The 15462-nt window shown below is 37.9% G+C and overlaps 1 protein-coding gene across 1 annotated transcript; it reads right to left on the bottom strand.

Annotated features, from left to right (window-relative positions):
* Positions 1-12: 12 nt before the first annotated feature.
* On the bottom strand, positions 13-14963 carry LOC145783642 (uncharacterized). Its single transcript, XM_082595532.1, has 5 exons — positions 14015-14963; positions 7799-8542; positions 7546-7719; positions 2844-3679; positions 13-1831 (listed from the first exon to the last, which is right to left on the bottom strand). The coding sequence occupies exons 1-5, from the start codon at positions 14952-14954 to the stop codon at positions 716-718; spliced, it is 3810 nt and encodes a 1269-aa protein (XP_082451658.1). The 5' UTR covers positions 14955-14963; the 3' UTR covers positions 13-715.
* Positions 14964-15462: the final 499 nt, after the last annotated feature.

The following is a 15462-nucleotide window of genomic DNA, read 5'->3' as shown; positions in this document are numbered from 1 at the left end:
ACAGCTTATAACCTAAAACATAGGTAACAAACTGTGTAACATTGAATATTGGCGAATAGTATGAATAGTCGAATACTTATCTCCAAAAATATCGCAAGTTAAATTGTATATTCATAAAAGCACAAAAAAAGCGCACAAAAGTTAAATCTTGAAAAGTAATAACTATATTATGCAAACTTTTAACGAAACCACAGTCTTTTATTTCCATGTTACACAAACTAATATAAAACATAATTGAATTAGCTTATGAAATACTCAAAAACTCAATAAAACAAGCCAAAACGTATCAAGGAGCTGATAAACTCTGATCATAATCCAGTTGAAGTACAAGTTCAAATAAATCATTTCTATTGATGAGTTCTATTCACGTAAAAAAAATAACAAAAACATATCTTTCACACATTTCACATCTGCATGACGTTTAACTAAAATGATTCATCAATGGCTTCCTCGATCAACAAAAAGTGAAAATAGTATTTGACAGTCAGAGGTGGGCATTCACCACTTCAACCTAACATTTCAAGCTACCAAAGTGTGCAAACGATTTCTCACACACATCACATTTATATGGCTTTTTAAAAGTGTAAATTCGCATATGACGTTTCAGGTTGCAGACTTGTGCAAACGATTTCTCACAAAAGTAACATTTATATAGTCTTCACCAGTGTGAATTCGCATATGACTTTTCAGGGTACCAACTTCTGCAAACGATTTCTCACACATCACATTTACATGGCTTTTCACCAGTGTGAATTAGCATAATATGACGTTTCAGGCTACCGATACGTGGAAACGATTTCTCACATGTGTCACATTTATATGGCTTTTCACCAGTGTGAACTCGCATATGACCTCTCAGGTTACCGACTTGTGAAAACGATTTCTCACACATGTTACATTTACATGACATTTCACCAGTGTGAATTCTCATATGACGTGTCAGGCTACCGAGTTCTGTAAACGATTTCTCACACGTGTCACATTTATATGGCTTTTCACCAGTGTGAATTCGCATATGACCTTTCAAGTGACCTCCCAGTACAAACGATTTCTCACACACATCACATTTATATGGCCTTTCACCAGTGTGAATTCGCATATGATCTTTCAGGTTACTGAGTCGTGCAAACGATTTCTCACACACATCACATTTATATGGCCTTTCACCAGTGTGCATTCGCATATGATCGTTTAGGTGACCGACATACGAAAACGATTTCTTACACACGTCACATTTATATGGCCTTTCGCCAGTGTGAATTCGCATATGACCTTTCAGGTGACTGACTTGTGCAAACGATTTCTTACACACATCACATTCATATGGCTTTACACCAGTGTGAATTCGCATATGACGCTGCAGGTTACCGAGGAGTGCAAACGACTTCTCACACACATCACATTTATATGCTTTTTCACCAGTGTGACATCGCATATGATATTTCAGGTTACTAACATGTGAAAACGATTTCTCACACATGTCACATTTATATGGCCTTTCACCGGTGTGAATTCGCATATGACGTGTCAGGCTACCGACGAGTGCAAACAATTTCTCACACATGTTGCATTTATATGTCTTTTCACCAGTGTGAATCATCTCATGCCGATTTAATCTACTACGTTGTGGAAACGATTTTTTACAAAAATCACCCTTGTATGGTTTTTCACTAGTGTGACTTTTCTCATGAATTTTCAATTCCACCACTTGTTCTTGGTTACTGATTCCATGTGGTTCACAATCTTCAAGTACTTCAAGCTTTACTGGAATTGCTTCACTTTGATTCATGTTAAAAGGTGAAGTAAATAATTGATTTGAATTAGTAATGCACTAGTTGACAAAGCAAAATCAGTTAACTTACAAAGTATGAACAATATTGCAGGAAAAACAGCCTATAATCTGAAACATAGGAAACAAACAGTGAAGAATTCAACATTGCTGAACAGTATGAATAGTCGAATAATGATCTCCAAAATATCACCAGTGAAATTCTATATTCATGAAAGCACAAACAATGCGCAAAAAATGAAATTTTGAAAAGTAATAATCATTTCAAACAAACTTTTAACGAAAGCACAGACTTTTAGTTCCATGTTACACAAACTAATATAAAACATAACTGAATTCGCGTATGGCGCTTCAAATATTTAACTTAAAGTAATGTAGAAATTATTTACAGCATATGTGGTGTTTTTTGGTAACAATGATGTGAAATCAAACATTTTAAGTCTCTGCTTATCGATCTTTTGTCAAATTTGTTGGAACAGTATCAGTAGTATTTTCTTCGAAAATTCGGCAATGCCAAATTAGATTGCATTCAAGACCTATTTGCAATGCTAAACCAAAGCAGACTGCTACTGTGGACAACTGGACATTCATATTTGTTAAATGTTGCAAAGCTGTGTATTGGCGGCACTTCCACACGATTTTCTGTACAAAATCTGAGTTCATTTTCGGATTCAGCGCCCCAAAGTTAGCCAAAATCAGTTGTCAAAACCCAAACCTGAAAAAAAAAGTTGAAATTTGTAGACCAGTGTTATCTATGACGGTTCAAATAGGCAACATGCGAAAACGCTTTTTCATATACATCACATTTATATGGCTTCATACCAATATAAATTGCAACATGCACTTTCAGGCTACCGATCCGTGAAAACGATTTCTCACATGCGTCAACTAAATGGCTTTTCACCAAAATGAATGAGCACTTGCTTTTTCAGGCGACCAACTACCAACCTATGCAAACAATTTCTTAAACATGAAACAATTATATGGCTTTTAACAAGCGTGAATTCGCATATGATCTCTCAAGTGACTGAACTGTGCAAAAGACTTCTTACACTTTACATTTATATGGCTTTTCACCAGTGTGAATTCGCATATGACCTTTCAGGCTATTGACGAGTGAAAACGATTTCGTAAACACATCACATTTATATGGCTTTTCACCAGTGTGAATTCGAATATGACCTCTCAAGTGACTGACCTGTGAGAACAATTTCTTACATACGTCACATTTATATGGCTTTTCACCAGTGTGAATTCGCATATGTTCTTTCAGGTGACCGACCCGTGCAAATGATTTCTCACACACGTCACATTTATATGGCCTTTCACCAGTGTGAATTCGCATATGATCTTTCAGGTGACCGATTATTGAGAACGATTTTTTACATATGTCACATTTATATGGCTTTTCACCAGTGTGAATTCGCATATGATCTTTCAGGTTACCGGTCCGTGCAAACGATTTCTCACACACAGCACATTTATACGGCTTTTCACCAGTGTGAATTCGCATATGACCTTTCAGGTTACTGACTCGTACAAACGATTTTTCACACACATTACATTTATATGGCCTTTCACCAGTGTGAATTCGCATATGACCTTTCAGATGACTGACCTGTGAAAACGATTTCTCACATATCTCACATTTATATGGCTTTTCACCAGTGTGAATTCGCATATGATCTTTCAGGCCACTGACACGTGCAAACGATTTCTTACACATGTCACAGTTATATGGCTTTTTACCAATGTGACGTCTCTCATGAATTTTGAATTTTACCACTTGTTCTTGATTCTTGATTACATATGGTTCACAATCTTCAAGTACTTCAAGCTTTACTGGAATTGCTTCACTTTGATTCATTTTAAAAGGTGAAATCAGCAATTGATTTCAATTTATAATGCATTAGTTGACCAAACAAAATCAGTTGTTACAAATATGCAATATATTACAGAGTAAACGTATAACCTGAAACACAATAGCTGCAAAAATTAAGGCGATAAACTGTGTAGGTTATGAGTAGAAACACTCATATTCAAAAACAACACAGCTTAACATTCTATATTCATGAAAGCACAAAGAACGCACACAAAAGTATAATGCTAACAAACATTATTTCACAAATTTTCAAAAGCGAAAGCATGATCTTTTATTTTGAAGACACACCAAATAGTGCAATATAAAATACATATATTTTTTCAGTGGTTTTAACACCAATGCAAGTCATCCACGCCTACAAAGGCTTTCATTTGTAAATTAAGTGGTTTCCTTATACATTATTTAAGTAAATTAACAGCATCTCAAATAAAAAATAACAAAAGCATATCTTTCACACTTGCATGACGTTTAACTAGAATGATTCATTGATGGCTTCCACGAATAACAAAAAGTGAGGCAGGGTAGCTCATCGACGTCTCAAATGCGAATTGGGCATGGAGCAACCAACTCTCAGGAAGTTGATTGACGGGTTCAAAGCGATCCATAAATCAAGAGACATAGAGCAAGCCCACATGCTAGCCGACCATAGTCCACCACAAAAGTTGCAAAAATATTGAGATGCTGACGACCGCATCAAGAAACTTGTCGTTTGCTTCGATGGGCATAGCAATGTTCCACCTTAGTCCACGTGGGATTTCCTATGTTGTATCAGTCATTAATTCCAAATGGACGCATGAACTGATAATTTTTGTTTGTTTTGCTATTTGACATCGATTGAATCATCTCCGGCGTCTTTGTATTGACTTGTTAAACTAGGGATTGGAATTTTCTGATAGTTGAGGATTCGAATATATTCTAAGTTTGCATACAGACGGCAATGCAGGATACATGTCAATTTTATGTGAGCAACCATTTTAATTTAATAGTTCAAAAATCAATCCGCCAACCGAGAACACTTTGGGACACTGCACAACAATGGGAAAATTAGAAGAATTTACGAACTGAGCATCTAGTTCATCAAAGGCCGCATCGGCTATGATACTGTAGTAGCGTAGTTCAAAAATAAATTTATTTCGCTTTTTATTTTTCGCTAAATTCCTATTCAATTTATTTTTCTTTGTCGGAATGCAAAAGAAACGATATTGTGGAATAAAATACGAAATTCTCTAAACAAACAGAAAGCGTCATTGGATTTACAGAAGGCATGGTTGGATTTTCAAAAAATCTCCGAAATAGGCTTTCTCCGAAAAAGGCTGTTTCCGATTAGGGATTTCTCAGAATCAGATTATCCGAAACGGACCATTCCAGGGCACCACAGTGCTCCGCACGTAAATGTCCTGACACTACAGTGTGCGTGCGGCGTATATGCCTGCAAACATACAAATATCCAATTGGTCATGGACAGTAGTATTGCATACAGGGCTTTAAGCCAGATTTTAAGTTTACTTTGCATGCTTAGCAATTTTTATTCAAGCAAAATTTATTTTTTAAACATTCACAATTGATGAAAATGACTGTTTTAATGTCTATTTTATAACATACCGTATATGTCGTAGTATCATTGTTCATATCTGTTTTATCTTTTTAATTGATTTTCAAATTTTCTACCCCCGAAAAAATGGGAGCAAGTCCTTTAGGCGCAGACAGTTAGGTACCGGTCAAATAAGCATGCATACTGTGGCGTCAGGATATTTAGGTGCGAAGCAGTGTGGCACCCTTTCATTTAGGTGCTATTCCTAGTAAAGTCTGCAGATTGTATCAGCTTGGCAGGTAGGGCAATTCTTGCGAGTACGTGTGAGACAACGCTCTAATACATGAATACACTTCTATAGAGCATGGCTACAAGTTGCAAGCATAATGGCGTGACTTTGCTCGTTAATAAACCTAGTCAGGGTTTTGACGGAAATCTAAGTTACTCTTCATTCAAGCCTACCACCCTAGGGACGGTAGATACCGGGACGCGCAACTCCGTTGTTCTGCCAACATTAGAAGGGTCAATTGCCAATTTGACATTTTTTTAACGCTTTGATGCTTGCTTGTTTTCAACTAAAAACCTTAAATTACTTTAAAACCAACTTCATTCTTCTTATATAACCTATAAAATATACATTGATAGAGCTTCGGTAGAGAGTTTGTCTTGTTGAATCATAGGCATACGAAGCCGAGCAACGTGATCAAGTTTAGCATCTTCAAGTTTATTACATTTACATAAACATAAAACTACGCAACAAATTAAGTATCGAACGTTTTCGACATCACAAGATGTCCTCTTCAGGAATAATATACATACAAATTAACTACATCTGAAAAAAATACAATGGTTAACTAAATCTATAAACAGAAAAGGACAAAAAACTGCACAGTACTTCTGACTAGTTTGAACTAGGGTTAGGGTCATGCGATCTGTTTAACACCTTTTGATGCAGTTAACTTTGATTCTAGTGGAGCCTATCGTTCAGTTTGAGCTAGTCAGAAGTACTGTGCAGTTTTTGTCTTTTCCTGTTTATAGATTTAGTTAACCATTGTATTTTTTTCAGATGTAGTTAATTTGTATGTATATTATGCTCGAAGACTTTATGCACCACGTGAAATTCAAGTGGAGCTGAAGCCAGTTGTTTGAAAAATAGCTCTGACTCCGATGTATTTCATAAGATGCTACTACCATTGGCTTATTTCACATAATTTAACAGCAACCCTTCACAAAATTAAGAATTTGTTTGCGTCATCAAACGGCGAATTAACAAATATGTTTTGAAATGCAGTTCCGCATCACATTTTGGAGAAAGTACCTTAAATTTTACAAAGTTGTGCAATTTTTTAGAAATTAAATTGCAGTCCCCAGTATCGCATTTGGCTTATTTGTTGTTTTGATTATTCCGGAGAAGACAGCAGGGGCGGCTCGCTAATGTGTGCTGTGGCGCTGCAGCACTCCCATGAAAGCTTTTACGAAAAATTTCTCTAATATCTTAGCATTTCTTCTGCCCAAAGTGTATTTTATGTTGTCTGTTCACAGAATCGCTGACTGTTGTAAGTGTAAATATATTGGGAAAACCTGCGTGCTGTAAATTATTTTGCGCAAGGTTACAACTAAAGAGACACTCGATTGTGACGTCGTAGAGCCGCGAGTTTTTCTTGAATTGCCAATACAGACAAATAGTAAAACGAAGTGCTGTTTTAAAACAGCACACAAGCAGAACGGCAGTGTGGAGTAAAAAAGGCAGTGTGAAAAGTCGATGAGTGTCTGGCGTCATGGAATAGTCAAAAGCAGCCTACATGGCAATAGTGACGACAGTGTAAACACGCCTATATGTTGTGAAATTACGCATTGGTAAGTGTTGCGCAATAAACCAATTAGTAGTTTACATTTTTGCTTATTAGCATTACGGTAGTGTTAGTTACAGAGGAACGTAAATAGGGAGACACTAGAAAAACTGATACTATTAAGAATAGGTCTACTTCCCATAATTGAAAAAAACTGCTGGAATTTAATATGTCATGCAATATTGCAATGCATGCAAGACTCAAAAACTCAATAAAACAAGCCAAAACGTATCAAGGAGCTGATAAACTCTGATCATAATCCAGTTGATGTACAGGTTCAAATAAATCATTTCTATTGATGAGTTCTTTTCACATAAGTGAATTAACAGCATCTCAAATGAAAAACAACAAAAACATCTTTCACACATTTCACACTTGCATGACGTTTAACTGAAATGATTCATCAATGGCTTCCTCGATCAACAAAAGGTGAAAATGGTATTTCATAATCAGAGGTGGGCATTCACCACTTCAACCTGACATTTCAAGCTACCAACGCGTGCAAACGATTTCTCACACACATCACATTTATATGGATTTTTAAATGTGTAAATTCGCATATGACGGTTCAGGTTGCAGACCTGTGAAAACGATTTCTCACACATGTCACATTTACATGACATTTCACCAGTGTGAATTCGCATATGACTTTTCAGGGTACCAACTTCTGCAAACGATTTCTTACACGTCACATTTACATAGCTTTTCACCAGTGTGAATTAGCATAATATGACGTTTCAGGCTACCGATATGTGCAAACAATTTTTCACATGTGTCACATTTATATGGCTTTTCACCAGTGTGAACTCGCATATGACCTCTCAGGTTACCGACTTGTGAAAACGATTTCTTACAAATGTCACATTTACATGACATTTCACCAGTGTGAATTCGCATATGACGTGTCAGGCTACCAACTTCTGCAAACGATTTCTCACACGTGTCACATTTATATGGCTTTTCACCAGTGTGAATTCGCATATGATCTTTCAGGTTACTGAGTCGTACAAACGATTTCTCACACACATCACATTTATATGGCCTTTCACGAATGTGCATTCGCATATGATCTTTTAGGTGACCGACACATGAAAACGATTTCTTACACATGTCACATTTATATGGCTTTTTACCAGTGTGAATTGGCATATGACCTTTCAGTTGACTGATCCGTGCAAACGATTTCTCACACACATCACATTTATATGGCTTTTCACCAGTGTGAATTCGCATATGACCTCTCAGGTCACTGACCCGCGCAAACAATTTCTCACACACATCACATTTATATGGCTTTTCACCAGTGTGAATTAGCATATGATCTTTCAGGTGACTGGCCCGTGCAAACGATTTCTCACACACATCACATTTATATGGCTTTTCACCAGTGTGAATTCGCATATGACCATTCAGGGTACCGACCTGTGCAAACGATTTCTCACACACATCACATTTGTATGGCTTTTCACCAGTGTGAATTCGCATATGACCTCTCAGGTCACTGACCCGCGCAAATGATTTCTCACACATGTCACAACTATATGGCTTCTCACCAGTGTGAATCATCTTGTGCCGATTTAAACTACTACGTTGTGGAAATGATTTTTCACATAAATCACACTTGTATGGCTTTTCACCAGTGTGACTTCTCTCATGAATTTTCAATTTCACCACTTGTTCTTGGTTATTATTGATTCCACATAGTTCACAATCTTCAAGTACTTCAAGCTTTATTGGAATTACTTCACTTTGATTCATGTTGAAAGGTTGATTTGAATTAGTGATGGTTGACTAAACAAAATCAGTTCACTTACAAACTATGAAAAATATTGCAGGATAAACAGCCTATAACCTGAAACATAGGTAACAAATTGAGAAAAATTCAATATTCGTGAACAGTATGAATAGTCCAATACTCATCTCAAAAATATCGCAAGTTAAATTCTCTATTCATAAAAGCACAAATAATGCGCACAAAAGTGAAATCTTGAAAAGTAATAATAATCGGTAGGCACTTTAACGTATTTCACTCTCCTAAAACAGTAATGCAATCATGCATGACATAGTCTACGATTCCTCGCAAATCAACTCAATGCAGTCATGCGACTCAGTATGTGATATTGTCAGCGTTCTTATTGAAAGTTTTTTGATAGAAACTAAACTGAATGAATGAATTGCTGTCACCAGCGTAGGCTAGTGGATTAAAGTTTGGGCAAGAGATAGTCATTTCGATTGCTTGGGTTCGATTCGCACATCCTGTATTTATTCTTTATTTTTCGTAACTGAACAGAGTGCAAAACGAATCTTTGCCTGCAATCAAATGGTTTCAAACATCAGTGATATCATATGTCACTCATGATGGCGTTACTGCTTTGGCGCAGAGGAATACGTTGAAGTGCCTGCCGCAATAATCATATCACACACACTTTTAACGAAAGCAAAGTCTTTTATTTCAATTATTTCTGATGTCTCAGATAGCAAAATGGATCATTTTGTTTTTGTTCCTGGTATGATATTGGTAAATTAATTTAGCATATACACCAGTGGCTGCTTGATATAATCAATTTTAGTGGAGAGGCTGCAATCTTGATTCGATGTGTTTATTGACCAATGATGATGTTGTTCGACTTTTAAAATATCTTACCCTACAAGATATCTTGGTGAACTGACACATAGCAGCGCAGCTAAAAACCTCTCACATAGGTTTCGTTATCAATGACGCAGCCAAGTGTCAACTAGCAAGCTATATTCATAATAAAACCTTTCAAAATAATTGCATTTAGGCTAGTTACTTTTCATTACTGAGTGACTTAATTACTTACTCAGCCTCCCAGTAATTTCTCTATTTTTCAATCACAAACAATGTGATTGTCTTTCCGATTACCATTCACAGGTGGGTCTGTTGGACTTGCAGTCCCATCAACTAAAAAAATTTTAATGCATTGGCGGGCCTATAGCTGGACAAAAAAGAGAGGCCATCAACGTCATGATGGATAATGCTAACTAACTAATGTTAACTAACTAACTAACTCATGATGCCATTAGGTCAATAGCTAGTTCCATTGTGCAATCCTAGCAAATCCATGTTTTCGAACATGGCCAAAGCAACTGAAGATGAAGATATAATCAACTGATGAAGATTATGGTGTGTAATAAAATGACTTTTCTTATTCTGATGAGTAGATCTGCTGTAGGTTGTGAAGTTTGATGAGTGAAACACATTAGCTGCAAAATTAGGGTATTAAATTGAGAAAAGGTTAATAATGGTTAAGAGTAGGAATACAATGTTCCTTGGTTTCTTCGTAGCGTTGTTAAGCAGGGCTTTGGAATCATACTTGGAAAGATTTTGGCATATCTGGATTCGTAGTGCTCAAAAGAAGGCCGACTCTGACTTGATACAAAACGATGAAGAATAAGATTTGTGATTTGTGTTCGCAATCTTTTTTCAAAGTATTGTTTCTTGTTCTTTGTAATGTGCTATAAAACGTCACCAGAAATTAGAAGTATTTCTTCTTGTCAGTTTTTGTGAAAGTCGCCATTTCAAATGATAAGGAGTTATTAACATTAAAAGCAATAAAAAAGAAACATTCAATACTAACAAATGATCAGTATAAATTTCAAAGTAAAAAAAGATGCCCGGTTGCAAACAAAATAATTTCAATCAGACAAAAACATCTTTTATTGTTCATTCACCAAGTACAGTGGAAATCACAAAATAACAAATAAATTGCATTTTATGAATTTACCCTCTAGAGCAGGGGTTTCCAACCTTTTTACGATCTCGTACCACTTGCACGTTCTGTACTGCCAAGCGTACCACTTCTTGCAGAACAACTTACTTGATTGAATCATATTTTATTCAGAAGAATAATATTGGCCTACTAAAATAACACTAAAGCACCACAACAAAATTTAATGAGATTTTTGTTTACTGTCCACCAATTGGTCGATGAGCGGAGTAAATTTGCCAACAGCGCATTGAAAGTCATTTCCGGGCGCACCTAGTCGGTTTCGATTTTTTGACTTGATGTTCATCATCACTGAAAATCCCTGCTCGCATTCCCATGAGGAAGGGAAAATCAATAGCTGTGGAACAGCATGGGAAGCTAGCGTTGAATATGAAGATGCCATACTGAGCCAGAAGTTTATTGGAAGCATTCCTTGTAACTGTAATTGAACACTTTATTCTGATCTATTTTTAGCTTACAACTAGCATTATTCGGCATGCATAGTCGAGTGGTGAGAACACTAGAACGGCAATCGAAAGGGCGCCGGTTCGACACCGCTCAAGAGCATGCGGCTGTGTCTGTGGCAGGACACTTAAAGGCATGCCTGAAGGTGGACACGAAGATTGGCTTCCTTGCCTTCCCGTCCACTTAATCTAAATCTTCAATCACCAGGTGAAAGCCTGGATACGACAAACAAACAAACAACGCTATTTGTAGCTTAAGCTATAAAACAGTGGATGATATCTATCAAGAGCAATCATTTGACATAATTAACGCCCACTGTCTCGCAGCGTTGTACGACTTTTCAAAGCAACTGTGCTCCTTGTTGACAATTGACATTACCTGCATTTTGAAGATCGTAATGATACGAAACAACAGGAATAGCTATGCAACAATAACAATAAGTTTAAACAATAACTTAACAATACGAATAGGCTTCGGGAAAATTTGTTTTTGTAAACAAAACCAGATAAACAAAATATAAAGCGAAAAAAACGAAAGCAACCCGTGTAACCACCTGAAAAACCTTCGCGTACCACAGGTTGGGAACCCCTGCTCTAGAGCAGGGGTCCGCAAATAGTGGGTCTGGGTCGCGAGACCATTCACAGTGGGTCGCAAAACGGTTTAAAATTACCATAAATATAACTTGTATGGCAAAAATAAATACAATCATATAGTCTTTGATGTGCTGAGTTTCGTACAATTTGGTAGGCTACAAGAAAATTTATACTTTCGATTGTAGTAGGCTACAGTAGTTAAGCCCACGGTTATATATATAGCCTGGAAGACAGCTTGAGCCAGGGCATGAAAACTATCTCAGCTTATCTCCAGAACTGGCGACTGAAACTTAGTGAAAACAAAACTTTGACGGCAGCTTTCCACCTATACAATCGGGAAGCTGATCGTGAGCTACATGTTTAGAACAATGGAAAACCTCTGACCTTCTGCCCCGAACCAGAATATCTTGGGGTGACACTAGACAGATCGTACACATACCGCCACCATTAGGTGTCACTGCGCAAGAAAATGACATCCCACGCTGCACTACTCAAGCGCCTGGCAGGCCACAGCTGGGGGCGAGGGCTGACACTTTGAGTATAGCAGCCTTAGCCCTCATCTACTCTTCAGCAAAGTACTGTACACCTGTTTGGTGCTGCAGTGCACACTGCCATAACATTGGCACTGCCATAAACAGCGCCCTGCGCACAGTTCCCGGATGCCTGCGTCCCACACCATTGGATAATTTTGCCATTCTCGCTGGCATCCAACCTTCTGAGCTTCGTCGCGAAGAAACCACTCTGTTTCTTGGCCGACGGGCACTAAAGCCTAACCATCTTCTCCACCACAAGATCTCTGCTTCCCCAAACCAGCACCCCAGTCGACTGAAGTCAAGACAACCATTCGTGCCAGCCGCTCAACTTCTGATCAACGCAGCAGATGAACTTCATCTCTGCGGCTACTTGGGCGGACTATAAATGGAATTCTGAAAGGAAGTCAAGTACCACTGGACTTCATTCGTTCATCCCCAACACCGACACATGCCCCATCGGCCTGACACTACAAAGACAAGCATGGGTGCGCCTTAACCGTCTTCGTACGGCGTCGGGCTTTTCCGCTCAACCTTGGGGAATTGGCCTCTTCCTCCTCCTGTGAATGTGGTGCCGAGGAACAGACTGCAGACCACATCAACAATAACTGTACCATCTTCAAGCCACCTAACGGAGTGGAAAGTCTGCGTGTCATGGATGATGAAACTAAATACTGGCTACTCTCTAGTAGCCTTCTAGTGTAGTCTGGGAACATCTTGAGTCTGGGCTGATGAAAGGATAGAGTAGCCTAGACCCTCGGCCCCAGAGGCTTGCACGACGACGAAGCGCACGGTTAATAGGTCCACCCGCTTATTAAGCCCAATTTGGTCCACTCCGGAATTACTGAAGGTATAAGAGTGGTAGAAAATTGTCTCCCGCAGCCAAAATCGTCCGGTCCCGATGTGGCCTTAATAAGTGGGGACGACCGTATTGGAATTGATATTAATTTGCAAAGTGTTTTTGCGAAAAATTATATGCTTCCGAAACTTACAGAAGAACGTAAATAGGGAGACACTAGAAAAACTGATACTATTAAGAATACGTCTACTTCCCATAATTGCAAAAAACTGCTGGAATTTAATATGTCATGAAATATTGCAATGCATGCAAGACTCAAGAACTCAATAAAACAAGCCAAAACGTATCAAGTAGCTGATAAACTCTGATCATAGTCCAGTTGAAGTACAAGTTCAAATAAATCATTTCTATTGATGAGTTCTTTTCACATAAGTGAATTAACAGCATCTCAAATGAAAAATAACAAAAACATATCTTTCACACATTGCACACTTGCATGACGTTTAACTAAAATGATTCATCAATGACTTTCTCAATCAACAAAAGGTGAAAATAGTATTTTATAATCAGAGGTGGGTATTCACCACTTCAACCTGACATTTCAAGCTACCAACGTATGCAAACGATTTCTCACACACATCACATTTATATGGCTTTTTAAAAGTGTAAATTCGCATATGACGTTTCAGGTTGCAGACCTGTGCAAACGATTTCTCATAAAAGAAACATTTATATGGTTTTCACCAGTGTGAATTCGCATATGACTTTTCAGGGTACCAACTTTTGCAAACGATTTCTCACACGTCACATTTGCATGGCTTTTCATCAGTGTGAACTCGCATATGACGTGTCAGGCTACCGACTTCTGCAAACGATTTCTCACACAGATCACATTTACATGGCTTTTCGCCAGTGTGAATTCGCATATGACCTTTCAAGTTACTGACCTGTGCAAACGACTTCTCACACACGTCACATTTATATGGCTTTTCACCAGTGTGAATTCGCATATAACGTTTCAGGCTACCGACTTGTGAAAACGATTTCTCACACATGTCACATTTACATGACATTTCACCAGTGTGAAATCGCATATGACGTGTCAGGCTACCAACTTCTGCAAACGATTTCTCACACACATCACATTTATATGGCTTTTCACCAGTGTGAATTAACATAATATGACGTTTCAGGCTACCGATACGTGGAAACGATTTCTCACATGTGTCACATTTATATGGCTTTTCACCAGTGTGCATTCGCATATGATCTTTTAGGTGACCGACATATGAAAACGATTTCTTACACACGTCACATTTATATGGCCTTTCGCCAGTGTGAAATCGCATATGACCTTTCACGTGACTGACCTGTGCAAACGATTTCTTACACACATCACATTCATATGGCTTTACACCAGTGTGAATTCGCATATGACGCTGCAGGTTACCGAGGAGTGCGAACGATTTCTCACACACGTCACATTTATATGGCCTTTCACCAGTGTGAATTCGCATATGACGTTTCAGGCTACCGACGAGTGTAAACGATTTCTCACACATGTTACATTTATATGTCTTTTCACCAGTGTGAATCTTCTCATGCCAATTTAATCCACTACGTTGTGGAAACGATTTTTTACATAAATCACCCTTGTATGGTTTTTCACCAGTGTGACATTTCTCATGAATTTTCAATTGCACCACTTGTTCTTGGTTATTGATTCCATATGGTTCACAATCTTCAAGTACTTCAAGCTTTACCGGAATTGCTTCACTTTGATTCATGCTAAAAGGTGAAATAAATAAATGATTTGAATTAGTAATGCATTAGTTGACCAAACAAAATCAGTTAACTTACAAAGTATAAACAATATTGCAGGTAAAACAGCCTATAATCTGAAACATAGGAAACAAAAAGTGAAAAATTCAACATTGCTGAACAGTATGAATAGTCGAATAATGATCTCCAAAATATCACAAGTGAAATTCTATATTCATGAAAGCACAAACAATGAGCAAAAAATGACATGTATGACAACTGTGACATGCATCAGATGTTTTGTAATGGCACGCTGTTTTGTAATCGCATGTTTTGTAATCGCACGAGGCACGCTGCGAAACCTTGTGTTAAGTGATGAGAAGAAATTTGATGTCCGGGGTGGTTACTTGGAGACAAGGGCCGGCATCAGTGATGGTGTGGGCCGCAGTCAACGAATCAGGAAGTAATCGCATTGTCAGTGTTTCTAATGTGTCAGTGTTTCTAAAGAGCTTACAACACACGAAAGGAATACTT

The sequence above is a fragment of the Aplidium turbinatum genome, chromosome 14 (genome assembly GCF_918807975.1).
Source record: "Aplidium turbinatum chromosome 14, kaAplTurb1.1, whole genome shotgun sequence".
NCBI lineage: Eukaryota > Metazoa > Chordata > Ascidiacea > Aplousobranchia > Polyclinidae > Aplidium > Aplidium turbinatum.
Note: the sequence above shows the minus strand (reverse complement) of the source record. Positions and strands in the feature narration are given on the sequence as shown.

What these genes read in the sequence shown, in the direction of transcription:
- LOC145783642 (XM_082595532.1), bottom strand. Translation starts at nt 14,954, where the DNA reads ATGAATCAAAGTGAAGCAATTCCGGTAAAGCTTGAAGTACTTGAAGAT. An exon ending in AGAAGTCGGTAGCCTGACAC is followed by an intron (nt 8,543 to 14,014) that starts GTCATATGCGAG and finishes GTGACCTGAGAG; the next exon opens with GTCATATGCGAATTCACACT. An exon ending in AAAATTGTTTGCACATATCG is followed by an intron (nt 7,720 to 7,798) that starts GTAGCCTGAAAC and finishes AATCGTTTGCAG; the next exon opens with AAGTTGGTACCCTGAAAAGT.